Here is an 18318-nt window from a genome sequence, read left to right as displayed (position 1 = left end):
TGTGTTCCAAGAATAAGCTGAATACTTCACATGTAGCTGCTTCAAAGGCTTGTTAATGGCCCAGCCAATATGGCACACATGATTCTTTCACGTGCTCAAATGAAAGAACAATAGCCTCTTGTCATTTTCTCTTTGGGCCTGTGCTCTTTCGATTATATAGTAGGGGGGAAAATTTGGAGATCGAGCACTAAAAACTGTAACTTTGTAGACAACATGGGATATACTATCAAGATTTGAGCAAAACCCCAATCTGATTAGCCCAAAGTGCTTGTCATTCAAAAGGAACATCCCTGCCCTCATTACTGCCACCTCCATAAGGACCAACCCAAAGCTGCTGTACTGTTAATACTAATGGTTCTAGTTTGGCCCAGTGGTGGGGTAGAGTAGGGGCAGGAACCAACTGCACAGTGGAAGAGCTGCCAAGTAAACATGTTTTCCCCAAATCAAGTCTTAGTAGAAACTTTTCCATTGGAGGACTTTCTCTAGATCAAACATTTTTTAAGTCCAACGAAATAAAATAGTATTCTTTAAGGACTTCAGATCTACAATATATTTATATCCATATTTCCAAACATCCGAGTCTAAAAGACATAAAAAATAAGTAGCGATGCAGTCACTGAATAGCAAGGCATGTCCACATTTCAAAGAGGCATAAAATGTGAAATGATATAATAGAAGGTCAAAAATAGGAAACAGATTTAGCATAGTCATATTGCATTGGAAAAAAAAAAAAAAAGTAGAACATACTATTTAGTTACCTAAATTAATTTCCAGGAAAACGGGATCTTAGAAGTCCTCCGACGAACCAAGCGCAGATAATCTAAAGGTGGGGAGTGCATGTTTTATTTCTATCTGTCCCCTTTAATAAGAGAACATGAGGTAATTAGAAAGTATTCAATGCGATCTGGACTGTTCTGCTAATTGTCCCAGGCAAGAGAAATCAAAATGCTTCAGAAAAGTAAGGCCTAGTTTGAGTATTTGGGTAGAGGCCCCCCCTTCAATCAGCTAGTCGCTAAATGGAAATTTCATTATACGCTCATTGTGTAGAGATGGATTGATCACGCTGTAGAAAAAGGCTGGTTGCTGAGGTTCTGTCTCTTCCGTGTTTTCTCAGCCTCCTCTGCTTTTACCGAGTTACGTCTTGAGAGTGGTGAAGGAAAACAGGTCATTTTTCCTTCATAAAGTATCATTGGGTGATTCCTCTATTTAATTATATGAACCTTATAATAGTTACAGATTAAAAAATGTTTTTTTAAATTTTTCATCTCAAAGAGTTCTTAGTCCCCACCCCTCGCAAGGTACCATGAAGGGGCACTAAAGTGCATTTTGATGCAGGGGAGTAGAGTTTGAAGGTGCTGTCCAAGCTACGAACCAAGATGATGTTGTTTAAAAAAGAAAGGCAATTCCTTCTACCTCCATCTCTGGAGTCAACTGAGGGAGGGCAATGAACTAGACCCTCACCAGGGGATTGTCCTAACTGTTAACTTTAGAGAAAACTGTGTAAGGACCTGCACATAAAGACTCATTTATTTGTCCAAAATAGCAAAAATAGGCCTATCTCACCCTTAAGAAAGTATTTGCAAATTTGATCAGACACGATCATAAAAATGTGAATGGACTCCAGAGGCAATCCATGTGGGCATGCTCGGTGATACTAACTATGTGTCTTCAGTTTAAAAGAACATGCTGCTGTTCGTTTTCATCAAAACATGACTTCTAACTACCATAAATAAAATACGCATGGAACAATTAAATCTTTTTCTTACAATAATTACTTTTACATTAAAAAGTCACCATCATCTTCAGATATATCGAAAATTAGGACTCTAAATCTTATTATTTCCCAGTCTTAGTTAACAATCTTGCACAGGCCCGATAATCCAAAACTTGGAGCTCTGATCTACACAGCTTGGCAGGTTTCACACAGTTTAACAGGTAGGCAACTGTGAGATATGCTTTTTTAAAATTAGCATTTTCTATCAAAACAGTCTGAAATCGTTTAAAATCCTCATAGAGACTGCATTTGTGCCACGGCACAGTCACGTAGCTAGAAGGGAGAAAACAAAATACAGTCTGGAAGATTCACCACGGTCCAAGTTTCCTTGGTCCTCAGCTGAAACCACGATGAGCCCAGCAAATCCAATTAAATACAGTGCTTTAAATAGGAGAAGAGTTGGTCCAAGAATAACTTAAGCTACTAAACAGGGACGGTCTCCACCACGGGCGATTTGATGCACTCTTCGTGCAATCTGCTCTTTTCTGCAAGGCTCAAAGAATCTTCAGCAGGATGCTCTGAAATGTGACTGTCCCCATTCAGTGTAGAGCCAAACCCTTCCTGGGAGGGGCCTTTCAAGTATGAGTGAAATTCCACTTGAGGATGATTGGACCTGTGTTCGGGATATAAGCTATTGCAGGGCACACCGCTGTCATTTTCCGAAGAGGAGCAGCACACGATGACAGAGGGGTTGGCAGCTGGGTAGTGGGAGGCGCCGTACGCCTCTTCCGCTTGTCGGGCATAGTCTACGAATTGCTCCGGGGTCATGGTGTAAGGCACCAGCGAGAGGGTACCGCTTTTGACAGTCTCTCTTTCCGAATAGTTCTCGGAGATCTGGCTGGGAGTTCCTGGAATGTGGCTGTCTATTTGGTAATAGAGGGTTGAAGAGTTGGCATAAAAGGGAGCGTTTTTCGCGTGGCTTTCGTGAACGGCGGTGCCGTCGGAATAACAAAGGACGGAAGGAAGAGGGACCCCCCCTTCGGCATGGGGACCCAAACCTTCCACGAAACTGTCCGCTTTCTCGTCGTCCTCCTCCTCTTCCTCCTCGTCCTCCTCCTCTTCCTCCTCCTCCTCCTCATCTGACTCGCTGGGGGCCAAGCTTTGTGTGCTGGAGTCCGTGACTCCGCTGCAGAAGCTGCTGCCGTCCTCCTCCTCGTCCTCCTCCTCCTCCTCTCCTGGGCAATCTAATTCCTCCGCCGACTGCAGGTGCAGCACTGCAGCCTGGGGTTCCGTTTCAATCTCAAAATTGTCTGCGAGGGAATATTCGACCGAGTGAGCCACGGGGCCCATGGAGCTACTGTGGGCACTTATCTCCCCGTGGCAGCCGTTCAGCGTGGGGATTTGCTGCTCTCGGTTTTTCTCCAGTTCAAGTTTCATTATTGTGTGCAAAAAGTGAGTCCGGACACGGATAGGATTAAATTCAATTCTACCTGCTGTGTTACTACATCCTTCTTTAGTGCAGCCACATGGGAAAGACATTCGATCCACCTTGGAGGGAAGAAGACAGATTAGCCCCCTGGAACTCTTACAAATCAAATAAAAATCCAGTACCTCAGGGCAAAGCCTTTGAATCTGGGATGACTTAAACCCACTTACGCCAGAACAAACGACAATCAGACTGCAAACAGAAACAAAAGGGGAAGTGAAGGCTTAGAACATAAGAGTTAACCTAATTTAAAACCCATACTCAAAATAAAAATGAGTTACGGTGTGTAGTTTTAGTTCATTTATCCCTCCTGTGCTTTCTTTACCTCTGTCGCCGTTCTCCCTTTCCCTCTTCTCTCCATCCCATTAATTTTGCTCCCATTTTTTCAATGCTTCTGTCCTTTCCCCAAGCTCCCTTTTTTCCTGCCGCATGCCAGCTCACAGGCTCAGTTTCAAACAAACTTACTGCCCTCATCCCCACCGGCTATTTTTAGTCTAAATTACATGACATTCCTCATTCTAGCCAGGAGTTTTTCTTTGCTTGTTATAAAATGAACTTCTCTGCCTGAGGTGTCCAGATTGACACCACCTGAGTATCAAGCAGCGTGATAATTCACTCTCATTGGTGTACCTTCTCATTCTTTTGGATCCTTGGTAGGTGTTGCACGTACGCACTGCAGGCTGCGACGCGTACGCACATTCATGATGGTGACTGTGGTGGATTTCTGTTTAGTTGCTGGCTCCCCAGCCTTCCCTACCCCTCCCTTAGGCTACAAGCTTCTGGAGAGAAGGAGATGTTCATTTAATCAATATCCCGTGATTATTCGAGTGTCTGAACTCTGTAGATAGAGTGATTAGGTTCAGCAAGTGTTGTTGGACGGAGCTCTTCACTCAGGTGACGAGTGGAATTCTGGGCAATCTAAGGAACTCCTAAGATATCGGCTGGCCTAGACTCCACCTTTATGCAGACCAGAGCACAGACAACCGGAAAGAACTTGCCCTTCTTTCCACCTTATCCAAGCATGGGGTATTTCCCAGGCAAGAGAGGAGGAAGTGGATTCTAGTACAGTCATCCTGGCCCCCACAAAAAGTAGTAGCGGATGTCGAGCCAGAATCTATAGCTCCTTTCTTACCTGTGATTCCCTTTTCTGTGAATCCACCTCAAGCAACTGTTCAACTGATAAGAACTGTCCTCTCCTTCTGTGTGCCTGAGAGGCTCTTATTGAAAAAGTTGAGTTTCTGCATAAAATAACAACCCTTAACTAATCATGGCGTACCAATGATATAGATGGATAGGAACCTGAGAAGCATCTAGTTCAGGGGTTGGTAAACTCTTTTTTTGTAAAAAGGCCAGAGAATAATTATTTTAGGCTTTGTGGGCCATACAGTCTCTGCAACAACTACTCAACTCTGCTGTAGAAGTATGAAAGCAGTTATAGGCAACATGTAAACACACACACACAAAACATGGCTGTGCTTCAATAAAACTTTACTTACAAAAAACAGGGTGGCAGGCTAGATTTGACCTGTGAGTTATCGTTTCCCAACCCCTGATCTAGTCCAGCCCATTCATTTTAGAGGTGGGAAAACTGAACCCAGGAAGTTTACCTGACTTGCCAATTTCACATCGTGGCAAAAAGCAGAGCCAGGAGGAGAACTCAGTTTTCTTAAGTCCCAGTCTAGTAATTTTTCCACTAATCTACACTGCCTCTAACCAATCATCATTTTATACCCCATGGATGGATCAGAGAATACAAACTTTAAATGTTAGGGATGTCATGATCTCCCTGAATGCTTTTAAGAAGCCAAAATAAGCTTGTATAATAAATGAATCCAAGAGCAAACAATTTCAACTGACAACTGCAGCTTGGATTGCCTTTCACACTATACCATATATATATATATATATGAATATTACATATACACCTAAATGTCACTGAATTAGTATTTCTCTCTTCTTGAATCATGTGTCTTGCCTTACCCCAGAATTTTCTTCCACGTGTGGGAAACTTCATTACATGGAAGACAACTGCCTCTTTAGGGGTTGGTGTATAATGTCATGTCTTCGGATTCCCTGAAATCCCAATCCTTACCTGACACTTAATGCCTGCCAGGCTGCAGGTACACGTTTCTGGATCACAGAACACCCGACAGTCACAGCCACAGTCCTCTCGAGATAGGCGGATGGCTCGTAGCTCATGCTTTTCCTCCACATCAATCTTTTTCACCCCAGAGGCCCGCAGCAGTGCTCTCCGTTTTTTTGTTGGCAGGGGTTGGAGAAAGAAGTACTCGTCTACCTCGGTGTTGTCTAAATCAATATCATCATCAGAAATGTCATCCACTGTAAGAGTGCTAGCTTCTTCAGATTCCACGGTGCCATTCTTAGTCATCTAGAAATACAAAGCCGCAAAAAAGAGACTTAGCATGGACAGGGTCTAAAATCCCTACTTCTGCACTTGGTAAGAATGAAACTATTATATAATAACATTATGTCCCCATAATCCATAAGTGTTTCTGGATAGGTGTGGGAGATTAAGAGGTATAAAGTTCCAGTTACAAAATAAATGATTCATAGGGATGAAAAAAATGTTTGTGAGTCAAATCATTTCCTTTTACTTTTCTCTTTAGAGAAATTACAGGAAGGAAAATGAATGTATCAAAATGATAGGCTTTTAAATGGACACAAGACTTGTTAATTGGAACTCTTAACCTCTTAATGTTAGGAGGTATAGCTGCTGGAACTTTCAGCCTCCACGATGTGAAAAAGGCCAAAGGTTACAGATGCCCATCAGTGAAAGCTATCTTTAGACTCAGTTTGTGATGGGCAGATTTGATGTTGGAATAAGTGTGTCCTTGTTCAGAGGTGATAGCATCTTAGTGGAAGCTACTTCCACCTAAATAAGTAAACATGCCCTTGAAATAACAACCCTGTCTTTCGGGCTCCAGAGAAACCATGTACTAGGAAGTAAAGTTTTGCTGTCCTGTGCTGTTGGGATTACAAACACGGTTTCCCTACAGAATGCTCCATGAACGAGGGCTTGATATGACACACTTAGTCAGGTCACTGTGCTCTCAGTAAGACAAGGAGCAGAGGGCAGTGTGGCAGGCTCTTGCCAACAGGCAACCCAAACAATGAACTCCTCCCTTGAAGGAGTTCATAGGAAACTGCCCAGAGCAACACCTTCCGCATAATAGCACCTGTGGACGACTGTGTCTCATACCCATAACTTTTCTGCTTCTGTGTATATTTCTTTTCTAAATTAATTTCATCCATCGGGAAACCCTGAGTCAGTATTTCACTTCCCACTGCCATATCACCACATAATATGTTTTCTTCGTAAAAAAGCATTTAGAAAGAGACATTTTCTCTGAATATGAGCAAGAACTATATTCTGGGAAGTGGCACAGGAATAAATGAAGAAACTCAGTAAGAGATTATTCAAGGAAGTTACAGATAGGGAAGCTATTTTGATTCTTTAACTTTTATATGTATTACTTCATGAACTTCAGTAACTGTAATTATGACTATGCTTTTTGATCTTAATAACAATTCAGTTAATGCACAGTTAAAATACCCTGGTGACACCAGACATCATTTTCTTATCTTCCTAGGAAGAAGTCCTATATTTAGATAAGAATATTTATTACTGACCAAATATCCCAATGTGGACAACTCTGAATGTACTGAAAAACAGACAGAAGACTGATCTTTGCCCTCAGGTAGAGGAAACAACACAGTAGCAAGTATATATTAAAATATATTGCAAAGGATCCCTGAAATGCATTGTCAAAAGCTACTAATTTATGTATTTTTTTATACTTCAGAGCTTAAATCTGTGTTCTTAGAAAGTTGGGCCTTTCTTTTTATTGGTTTTGTTTCTTGGTGTGATCTGTAATTTATTTCCTTCCTTGGAATTTCTTTATAAATGTATTGGTTAAGCTGTTTTCATTTTTCTGTGATGTCCACTAATAGGATATTACTTTGATTAGTTGCTGTTAGCATTTTTGTTAATTCTTATTTGCTAACAGAAGCATCTTTATATCTGTAAAGATTTGATTTTCTAAGGAATTCAAGTGTGTAATTGCCTAACATACACTCAATCCTCTGTGATAGGTAAAGCTGCATTAACCAACGGGAGGGTTACCTTTCCCATCTTGTCAACTCTGTGGCATTTAATGTTTTCATTAATTCTTGGCTTGTCCATGTGAACCTCATCAAACTTCTGATTCCACAAACACATGTAGAATACCCAGGGCTTGGTTAGCGTGATTCATTTCAATATATCCTTCCTACTTAGTCTCCATGTTCTATAATATTTATGCTCCCTTGTGTAAAGGGTAACATCACAAAAACAACAAAAAAATTCATTTCATATCAACAGGGTTTGATATTTTAAAAAATAATGGTTGCTGTCATATAATACATGAAATCTAAAAGTCAACAAAAAATAAGACTTCAGCAAACATTTAAAAACATGACATTTTTTAAGGCAACATGACTAACCAATTGGCATCTAAGAAGGAAAAATAAACAACTGTATCTCAAATAAACTACAGATGATGCTTATTACAATACTGTATGATCCCACTCCTGGGCATATATCTGGAGAAAACTCTAATTCGAAAAGATACATGCACCCCAGTGTTCATAGCAGCACCATTTACATCAGCCAAGACATGGAAGCAACCTAAGTGTCATTGACGGATGAATTGATAAAGAAGATATATATAAACACACACACATATATATATACATACACATATATGTGATAAAATATTACTCAGCCATAAAAAAGGATGAAATAATGCCATTTGCAGCAATGTGGATAGACCTAGAGATTATCATACTAAGTGAAGTCAGACAAAGACAAACATCATATGAAACTGCTTCTATGTGGAATCTAAAAAAAATGATACAAATGAACTTATTTACAAAACAGAAGTAGACTCACAGACAGAAAGGAAATTTATGATTACCAAAGGGGAAAGGGGAGGGGAGGGATAAATTAGGAGTTTGGGATTAAAATATACACACTACTATATACAAAATAGATAACCAACAAGGACCTACTATAAAGCACAGGGAACTATACTCAATATCTTGTAATAACCTATAATGGAAAAGAATCTGAAAAAGATATATCTATATATACATATATGTATGAAGAGATATATATATATATTCAGTTACATATATATGTATGTGTGTGTGTGTGTATATATATATATATATATATATATATATATATATATAAACTGAACCACTTTGCTGTATACCTGAAACTAACACACTGCAAATCAACCATATTTCAATAAAAATTTAAAAAATACAATAAAACAATTCCTCACTCATAAAAAAACAAATATAAGAGCCCTTAGAAATAAAATCTGCATTTCTTATTCCCACACACTTAAATTACAATAAACAGTTTCATTTTTAAATAAAAATTCAATTAAGAATCTAAAAGTCCTGATACAGAGCTAGCTACATACTGTTCTTACTCTTGTTCAAGAACCCACAAGGGACCTAATTTAGATTTTAAAAAAATTCTCACATTATCATTGAAGAGATCTGGCAAGGTTTTCTCCTCATCTATCCAATATCATCTCTGCCATTTCTAGTGAAGACTGGAAATATTCTAGTTCATCCCGGTTAATTGGCTTATCTCTTTGTCCTCACAGTTTCTGGTTTGGTTACATAACCACTGACAGATACTATTCTCTGCTGTCCCCTTGGAAGTCCTTTCCCAGCCCTCTCCTCCAGGATATGCCCATTTGCTCCTTTAAAACTCAGGCCAAACCTTTCGAGTTTAAATGCTCCTTTAAATCAGAGTATTACATACATTATTTTCAAATGCATTTTTCTATATTAGAGCAACGGGGAAATAAGTCAATGAGCTCTCTATTTCTGTCCACCAACTCATGTTCATCATGCTTTCAAGATCTCGTACAACAAAATCTAGGGAGTCTTCCATGATTTCCTCATCTGTTTTTGCTGACTCCTTTACCCCATGGCCCATCTTCGCAAGAATATTTATTTTGTACATTTTGTCTCTTTGACATGAGTGATAACTATAAATGTCTTCTTCCTATCTCAAAATGGAATCATTGAATTTTCAGATGTTAGTTCATCAAATACAGCCTCCTCATTTTATGCATTACTGAGGCTCAGATTAATTGTGTCCTCTCCAAGACATGCTTATAGAACCTAATTCCCTGACCCCTATTTTAGCATGCTTTTCCCTGTGTAAAACAGATAGATTCCAAGTTTCCAATGGTACCTAATGCAGTACAGGGACTGTAATGTGGAATTAAACCTCAATGTGTCTAACAAGCTATTTTGTTTACAAAATAAATACGTACAGAGTAACCAGCACATTCAAAGGAATGCTCTCTTTTGAAGTAGATTCCTTAGAAGACAATCTGGGATTTGGACCATTTCTAGCTCAGTGTTCTTTTCCCAAAGAACACTGCCTTTCCAAGAGCTCAAAGAAAGCTTGCCAAAAATGTGGTTTAAGGAGACCACCAAAGGATCCTGACCTTCAAGCCTGCTTTTGTGTGTGTGTGTGTGTGTGTGTGTGTGTGTGAGCGAGAGAGAGAGAGAGAGAGAGAGAGAGAGAGAGAGAGAGAGAGAGTGAGAGAGAGAGAGAGAGAGACAGAGAAAAAAAGAGAGATTGGAGGTGGGGGTGAAAGAAAGGTGAGAGAATCAGACGTGAGACGATAATACTAATATGAATAACAACAGTTTTGAATCTGTGTGTCACTGCTGCAAGCACTTTACCTGCATTAACTCATTGAGCATCACAGAAATCTCATGAAGTAGATATTAGCATTCTATCCATTTAACTGATGGGGAAACTGAGGTACAGGAATGCTAAATAACTTGCCCAAGATCATAAGCAGTGAGGTGTGTACCACATCAGAATCCTAAATATTTAACTCTACAGCTTGGGTTCTTAACTGCCTTGATAATTATACAGATATACTTTTTATATATTTAATATATATTCAGTAATCTTTTGTGCTTATTTTACACTAGGCTCTAAGTGTGTTGGTGCACAAGACATGGGTCTTGAAATCAATGGATGAGAGTAAAGAGAAGAGGAATCTAGTAATTTTAATCCAGTTTATAAGGATTTCCTAGCTGAGTTTGAACACAAGGCATTGAAACCATGTAGGAGGGCCACCTTGAGGCGGGGCTGGTGATGGGGTGAGGAGGGTAGACTTTCACATCTAAGCTTGAATCTGAAGGTGGAGTAGCACTTAGCTGCACAGGTGGCGCAGAAGGTATTCCCCACTGAGCAACAACAGCTTCAAAGGCCTGAGATGGGGCAGAGCACGATGCATTCATTGGCTTGCAAATCAGCCAGACTGGCTGAATTTGTGTGGCATCCCTTCCTGTCTTGATCCATAAGCAAAGAACAAAAAAGTAAATAAACATCAGGTTTTCAGAAAGTAGCATCTCCCTTCCCCTGCCTTGGACGTTTTACAGGTGAAAAGTAATGACTTAACTCATAATTTGATTTAGTGATCCTTATCTTATTTTATATTTATTTCATATATATGTGCATTTATTTATACTGTATTGGAAGTATCTTAGGGTGTGTGTGTGTGTGTGTGTGTGTACTTGCTTTGTCCCAATGATGCTACTTAAGATAGGACTTAGTTCTTGAGCCTCTGTGTAAACTTGTCCAGACTCACTCTACAAATGAAAGGACCATAACTTTTCTTAAACAGAATTGAAACGCCTTACTTTTGCAAATCTGTCTGATATGTACTGTTAAGTATGAGTAAACAGTTCCCAAAGCGCAACAGAGTAAAACCTTCGCCCGTCTAAATACATTTGCTGGATGGGACACATGATACATTACTGTCAGAATCAGCGGAGTGATTCTCAGACTATCCTGAATCAAGTACCAGGTCAGGCGGGGGAGTGAGTGAGTGGGGGGGGGTAGGGATTATCAACTCAGCATTCAATCTTTTGTGTTTTCTTTTGGCTATAGCATGTAGTGGATATATTCCCCTGTAAATTCCTACAAGATGAACTTTTTGATGAATTAAGTGCTTGAAGAAACTAATTTAATGCAAAACGATTATGGAGAGGGAAACAATACTGAAAATGTGGATTGACTATAATGCTAAAAACAAAACAAAACAAAACCCATAAAAATAAAAACACTTCCCTTCAGTGGTTAAAAGGTGTTCTTAGTAATAAAGTCTCCTGGTTATTACAAAGTTCTTAACACATGTAACAATGACAGTGGAAACAAGGATGTGAAAGAATAATTCAATTCCACAAACACTGATTCCTGCCTATTATAATGATGATGATATGTATAATGAATGGCCCAAGTTATCATATATTGAAAACCAGGTACTGAACTCCCTCCATACTTTATATAAATTATCTCACCTGATTTGCAAACAATCTTAGGAAGTATTTTTACAGTTGAGAAAACTGGAGCTTTTGTTTTTGTTTTTGTTTTGCAACAGTGCTTTTTTCTTTTTTTTTAAAATTGATCTTTATTGGAGTATAATTGCTTCACGATACTGTGTTAGTTTCTGTTGTACACAAAAGTGAATCAGCCACATGCATACATGTGTCCCCATATCCCCTCCCTCTTGAGCCTCCCTCCCATCCTCCCTATCCCAACCCTCTAGGTCATCGCAAAGCACCGAGCTGATCTCCCTGTGCTATGCTGCTGCTTCCCACTAGCTAACTATTTTACATTCGGTAGTGTATATATGTCAATGCTACTGTCACTTGGCACCAGCTTCCCCCTCCCACCCCGTGTCCTCAAGTCCATTCTCTATGTCTACATCTTTATTCCTGCCCTGCAACTAGGTTCATCAGTACCATTTCTTTTCTTTTTCTTTTTTTTTTTTTTGATTCCATATATATGCCTTAGAATATGGTATTTGGAGAAAATTGGAGCCTTGAGAAGATAATTTGCCAAAGTCTAGTTACATAGATAATTAGTGATTGTACTGAGAATCAAACTCAGGTCTATTTGACTCCAAAGCTTGAGCCAGGCTCACAAGACCAGTTTGGAGTGAAAATTCTTAGAGTAATAGGAAACCTGTATAGAAGAAAAGAAAAGGATACAGTTGCAGCCATGCTCTAAGAGCTGATCTCAGCACGGTAGGGCAGGAGGCAAAGAGCAGACAAGCTTCCTTATAATTACCTCATTCAGAAATTAAAAAAAACTATGACTCATATACAGAGAACAAGAGCTCAAAAAAGAAGACAGGAAGGCAGCTGAAGATATGACATTCTCACCAGTTAGCATTTCCTTAGAGTTTATATTTTGTGGGCTTGCGGAGGTGTTCTTTCTAATAGATATGCCAGCAAAAGAAGCTGGTCCAAGTGACAGCTACCACTGTTGAAATAATGTGTTACTTTTGATTTCCTCAGCTGACTTTTAACTCATTTTCCCTGGCCTGTGTTTAATCAGCATAGTATGCTGCCTAATTTTGTAGTAATATATTAGTGTTGGTAATTGGTTTTATGTATATCTCCCTCATTATACTGTGAATACATTGAGAACAAGGACCATATCTGTCTTGCTCATAACTCTGTCTCCAGCACTGTGTTAACTGCAACCTCATACTAATTGATTAATAAATATTTTTGAATGAATGAATGAATATCCTTAATCACTATGCTATGCTGCCAGCCACTGTACTAGGTATCAGGGTTTACATATGTATAACAGTGCTTCCATCTAAGTAGCTTCTAGCCTGCTGGGGAGATGGCCATGTAACAGATATGATACAGTGTGGTAAGTGCAACAAAATATATGAGCAAGTTATAGAAGCAGTGGGAAGGAGGAAATGATTGACAAATAAAATGGGAGGGGAGATACAAAGACACGAAGTAGAATTATTTACTTCTTATTCTGGTTCCACAGTCTCTATCAAGGAGAAAAACCTTTAAACAAGAAATGGGAAAACAGCTAGGAAGGATTTCATGTAAAAACAAGAGGTGGGAGAGAGTGAAAGAGTACTCAGCTGTTTTATGTAAGAATACCCAGGCCCAGGCTATTCATGTTTTAGAGCAATGAACAAGCTTAAAGTTATGATTGCTCAGTCAAATATCTGTGAAGAGTCATAGGGAAAGGAATTAAAAGGTAATCAAAATGCAAGTGAATTATTATTTTAAAAAGTGCTAATTCTAGATAAAATTCCAGAGAAGATGATTTAAACGGATGGTCTGTACATGTGAAAAGAGGGAACAGTGACTGTTGCCTGGGCTCACTAGGGAGAGAATGTCCATTTGTCAAATTAAAGCCCATGAAGAATCTTAACATATAAAACAGACAAAAGCAAGAGTGAGGCACCCAGAGCCCTGACCCCGTGTAACATAATTAGAAAACCAGTGATCTAGTCTTGAGATTCTCTGACAAAATTTCTTATGTTCTGTACATGGAAGGATGGAATACAAGATGAGTAATAGGAGTATGGTTGAATGCATGGATTTTTAGTTAGTTGAAACGTTGAAAATGTTTCAAAGAACAGCAATGCTCGGCTCCTTTGCACCACCAATAAGGGATGTGGCACCTGTTCATCCTATTGGCAGCAGTGACCCACCTGGCAAGGAATCTCCAGGGAGGTCGCTGTGGGGTGGTGACAGGGAAGTCTCCCCCTTTTCCTCTTGAGGGTCACTACTCTGAGAGGGTATCCTGAACTTGGCCCTGTCTTGTTAAATATAGTTTTTGAATAATATATTGGATGAATAACTAAAAGGCAGGCTAATCACATCTTCAGATGACAAGATTAGGTTCATTAAAATAAAAGACAAAACTTTATTGATCCCTCTCTGTACACCATGTCTAGCACTAAAGAGGATTCTTGCCCAGGAGATGTTAAAAAGTTTTAATTTATGTGATGATGCAGACCTGATTTACCCGGGTTTTGTGTGTTTGCTTGCTTGTTTTTTGTTTGTTGTTGTTGTTTTACTTACCACCAGCATAATATGAACAAAAAAATTGATTAAGGTCCAGAAAGCTACTGTACCTTTAGTGTATACTGTGGATAGAGTGTCCACAACTTGGGAGAATGTAATGTAACATACTGAACTAGGTATGTTACTAATGTAACATACTGTAACATACTGAAATCCCACTAGGAGTACAACGTCCAGATCAAGTACCATATTTTGAGGTGGACATTAATAAATAGCATTATATCCAGAAGAAGGTAACCAAGGCCATAAAGTGTCTGAAAAACGGCAGGATTAGTGAAGAGAACTAGGGATGTTTAATCCTATAGAACAGAGACACATGGAGCCCATCCATATAGCCTATTATCAAATATTTGCGTGTCCATCAACACTGCTTTCAAACACTTGGAGTTTGGAGAACTGGGACAAGATTTATTCTATGTCCTTAGAGGCCAGAATTAGGGTCAAAAGGTATAATTAGATGATAGCAGTTTGATCAATAGAAAGAAGAGCTTTCTAACAATTTACAGCTACAAAATGGAATTGGCTTTCTCAAAAAGCAGTGTGCTTTTATATATAGTAGTGTATTTATGCTAATCCCAACCTCCTAATTTATCCCTCCCCACTTTTCCTCTTTGGTAACCATAATCAACTATACTACAATAAAATTTTTAAAAAAGCAGTGTGCGTTGGGTTGCCAGAGATGTATAGTAAGAGGCTGGATATACAAATCTGCATTTTTATATGCAAATACACACACGACATGTATTTGATGAAAGGAATTCCTGGTTACATGCTACGAGCTGGATAGATAACCTGGTCATTAAGGTCTCTGGCAAACTGAAGTAAAACATTCATATCATTTTGATATTCCATCAAATCTTGTAGTATAATTCTTTGGCTCATTAGTTGTTAATTGCAGGTGGCAAATTGGAACCAGATTAATCATGTCCTTGAAGAACCAGAAATGTTTGGTTGTTTTGTCAGCTAATAAGTATTTCAACAACCTGAATTTACAATGAGTCTTTGGTTTACATATCACCCCAAAAGTCACCAGAAAAGATGATAATATCAACAATAAGACATATAAATTTTTCATACATTCCTTTATCCTCCCTTCTGGTTCAGACAAACATTGCCTCTTTTAGCGGCCGCTAATAAGCTAAATGAATCCAAGAGTGTGCTGATAAATATTTAACAACCGGGTCTCTGAAAAAAAAAGGGAGGGGTGTTTCTAATTTGTTGTCGAATTTGTTTGTCTAATTGTGCTGTTAGTTTTGTGTTTGGCAAGTCGCACGGTGTGAATACTCCCATCATGGGTGATTTTGAGCTACCAGGGGGAAGAGATGAGCACAATCCTCTTTAGTGAAGAATATTTACAAGCTGGCTACAGCGCACCGCTGCAGGAACCCCATATTTTAATCAGGAGAATCAGTTCAACAGATTTCTCCTCCATGAGAAGATCAATGTTTACTGTACAGGAAGAATGTAGAGGTGTGATTACATATGCTTAAGTTTTCCATTTAAATGAAAATACCAGCAATATTTTGAAAGAACCTATTCTTAATTATATTGCATTTGCTCAGGGCTGAAGCCCAGTCTCTCAGGACGCATCACTTTGGTTAGGTGTGTCTTCTCTGTTCTCAAAATAGGCTGTACACGTGACATGGCAAATGGAAATCAAAGTTTTGCATTCAGTGTTGGAGCAGGCCTCCACTGAGGGATGCATTCTGGAAGCACTGGCACTAAGTATGCTCCTGAGTAATCTCTACAGAGGCTGACAAAGAAGGTCTGTAGGAATAAGTGGAGTTTAAAACTACCAAGATCAGCAGATTCTGACCCGTCTATCAAGAACTGTAGTGTAAGGAAATAGTTAAAACCACATCCCCACATTTGGAAACTATAGGTTAGAGATATTCGGTGTCAACCACCTCTCACAAACCTCTAATCCCTCCTATCTCCTAGGTATTTAAGAACTTTACTTGTAGGTTAGTTAAATCACAAGACTCTTAAGAGGATACAAGGGGCAGGGCTGGGGGTGAAGAGGAAGAATTATAATATTGTACAGGTAAATTTCTAAATGAATAACACACAGTCATAAATCTAAGATTTGGGGTGAAGGAGATTTAGATGGAGATATTTTCAAGGTTGCTCCTTAAAGGGAGAGTCACCATCTGGTAACTCTTTTTTTATGAAGAAAGACAGCAAACAACCAAGCATTAGTCAAGGAACACATGAGAAAACTGTATAACCTTGGAAAGCCTCTGGAAATGGTACAAGAGCAGAGAAAGCCTTGATCTTAGAAAGGAGAGGAAAAACAATCAAGGTTGAAAAAACATTGAGAAAGAGAGTCCAGTGAAAGCTGTGAAAACTAAGGTACATTTCCTACACCGAGGTAGTAGAATCCAGTAAGATATAACCCCAGAGGCGATTCGAATGCCAAGGCTCTTTTGAAACATATAAATAGATGCCTAATGCATTTTACAGACCCAGTCTATATATTAGACAATAAAGTCTAATGTAATTGTTCAACAATGTAGTGCAGATGATGAAATCTAAGTACTTAATTTGGAAAAAAAGTATAGTATTAAGATGACTGCATTGATTACTGTGAAGAGTACAACATGTTTGAATGGGCTTGACAGGGAAAAAGTACTGTGCTCTGTAATTTAGAAATCTAAAGCTAGTTATTTCTTCTAGGAACATGCACTTTATTCAATAAGCTTTCTCTATTAATTGTTTCTAGGCAATGTTTGGACAACACCAATGTCAACAACAAAAAAGACACACTTGAACCCCCAAAATAAAATTGGATTTGTTCTACAGATCTAATTGCATATATTATTTCTTAATTTATCAAACTCATAATTTGATTAAGAGATGAATCACTAAATAAGAAGATATTTTACAATGAAGAGCTAAATTTCTATCCTATTTTGTTTCCAAAGAAACATAAAGAAACATCAAGATGCGTGCCTGTGTTCTTTTTACTAATCTTTCACTATGAAGGCCCCATGGGAGGAGGTGCCGTTGTATAAGTGGGCTCACTATTTAGAACCTAGAGAGACACCCTGGAAAGACACACAGGTAGAGTGGAAAGAGAAACTTCTCCTTACTCTTCTGGGGCTGTTGGTTCTGAAGTAAGTAGGAAGGAGACTACCCAGTTCCAAGTCCAATGAGTTTCCTAGGAAGGGCTTAGGAAAAAGTTTGATACTGAGAGCTTTGGAAAGTGTTTTTTGTCAGATGCTGCCTTCTCTCTCCTTACTCAATGGGCAGTTCACTGTCACCCACAGAGGACCACCTCCAGGCAAAACCGAAGTGGCAAAGTTTGTCTTCAATAATCCTCCCTTTCCTCTTTGGACCCCCTCTCTCTGCTACTGACCCTCTCTTGCTGCTCCAGCCAAAAAATGGAATCAATTTAGTCACATTTTGTTGCTTATGCCAGAGGTATATTTCAAAACAAATGGCACATTAAAAGTGAAATTTCAAGTATCAGAGTGAAATTTTTGGATAGGTAATGTTTTTGGATAGCTAATGTTAGATTTTGGGTAGTTAAACCTTAGACAAGCATAGTCAATGATATTTAAAAACTCATAAAAGTTAATACACCAGAGGAATCACAATTAAAATATATGTTTTCCTCCATTATTTCCCCCCAGATTTTTTTAGCCAGTGAGTCCACATTGCTGTGATCTTTCATTAGTTTTATGTGACATGTGTTTCTGAGTTTTTGAATATTTTCAGTATAATGAGGCTTAGATCAGATCACCTCAGAATCCCATTGTCTCTTTGCTTGATATTCATTTGGAAGGAGTGATGATGTCCAAATGCCTTTTGTTTATATCTTCACCAAAAGGGAAAGCTGCATGTTTTCAGTTATCAATGACAAACCAAGACATGACACCCACTCGGATGAATGCCTCTCCAACTTCCAAAACTAAGCACAATGACAAAAGTGAATCAATAATAGAAGCCCCTTTTTTGCTTCTTCTTTAGCTTGTTAAAAATAAAAGGGTAGGGCTTCCCTGGTGGCGCAGTGGTTGAGAGTCTGCCTGCTAATGCAGGGGACACGGGTTCGAGCCCTGGTCTGGGAAGATCCCACATGCCACGGAGCAGCTGGGCCCGTGAGCCACAACTGCTGAGCCTGCGCGTCTGGATCCTGTGCCCCGCAACGGGA

The 18318-nt window shown here is 39.1% G+C and overlaps 1 protein-coding gene across 1 annotated transcript in view; it reads right to left on the bottom strand.

Annotated features, from left to right (window-relative positions):
• Positions 1-2197: 2197 nt before the first annotated feature.
• CSRNP3 (cysteine and serine rich nuclear protein 3) overlaps positions 2198-18318 on the bottom strand; it is a 71705-nt gene continuing 55584 nt past the window's right edge. The window contains exons 3-4 of the mRNA XM_036858831.1: positions 5293-5589; positions 2198-3262 (exon numbers count right to left, since the gene is read on the bottom strand). Coding sequence (XP_036714726.1) covers positions 2198-3262; positions 5293-5589 — 1362 coding nt within the window. The remainder of the gene's footprint in view (positions 3263-5292; positions 5590-18318) is intronic.

Source organism: Balaenoptera musculus, chromosome 7, assembly GCF_009873245.2.
Source record: "Balaenoptera musculus isolate JJ_BM4_2016_0621 chromosome 7, mBalMus1.pri.v3, whole genome shotgun sequence".
Taxonomy (NCBI): Eukaryota; Metazoa; Chordata; class Mammalia; order Artiodactyla; family Balaenopteridae; genus Balaenoptera; species Balaenoptera musculus.
This window is presented reverse-complemented; position numbering and strand designations above follow the sequence as displayed.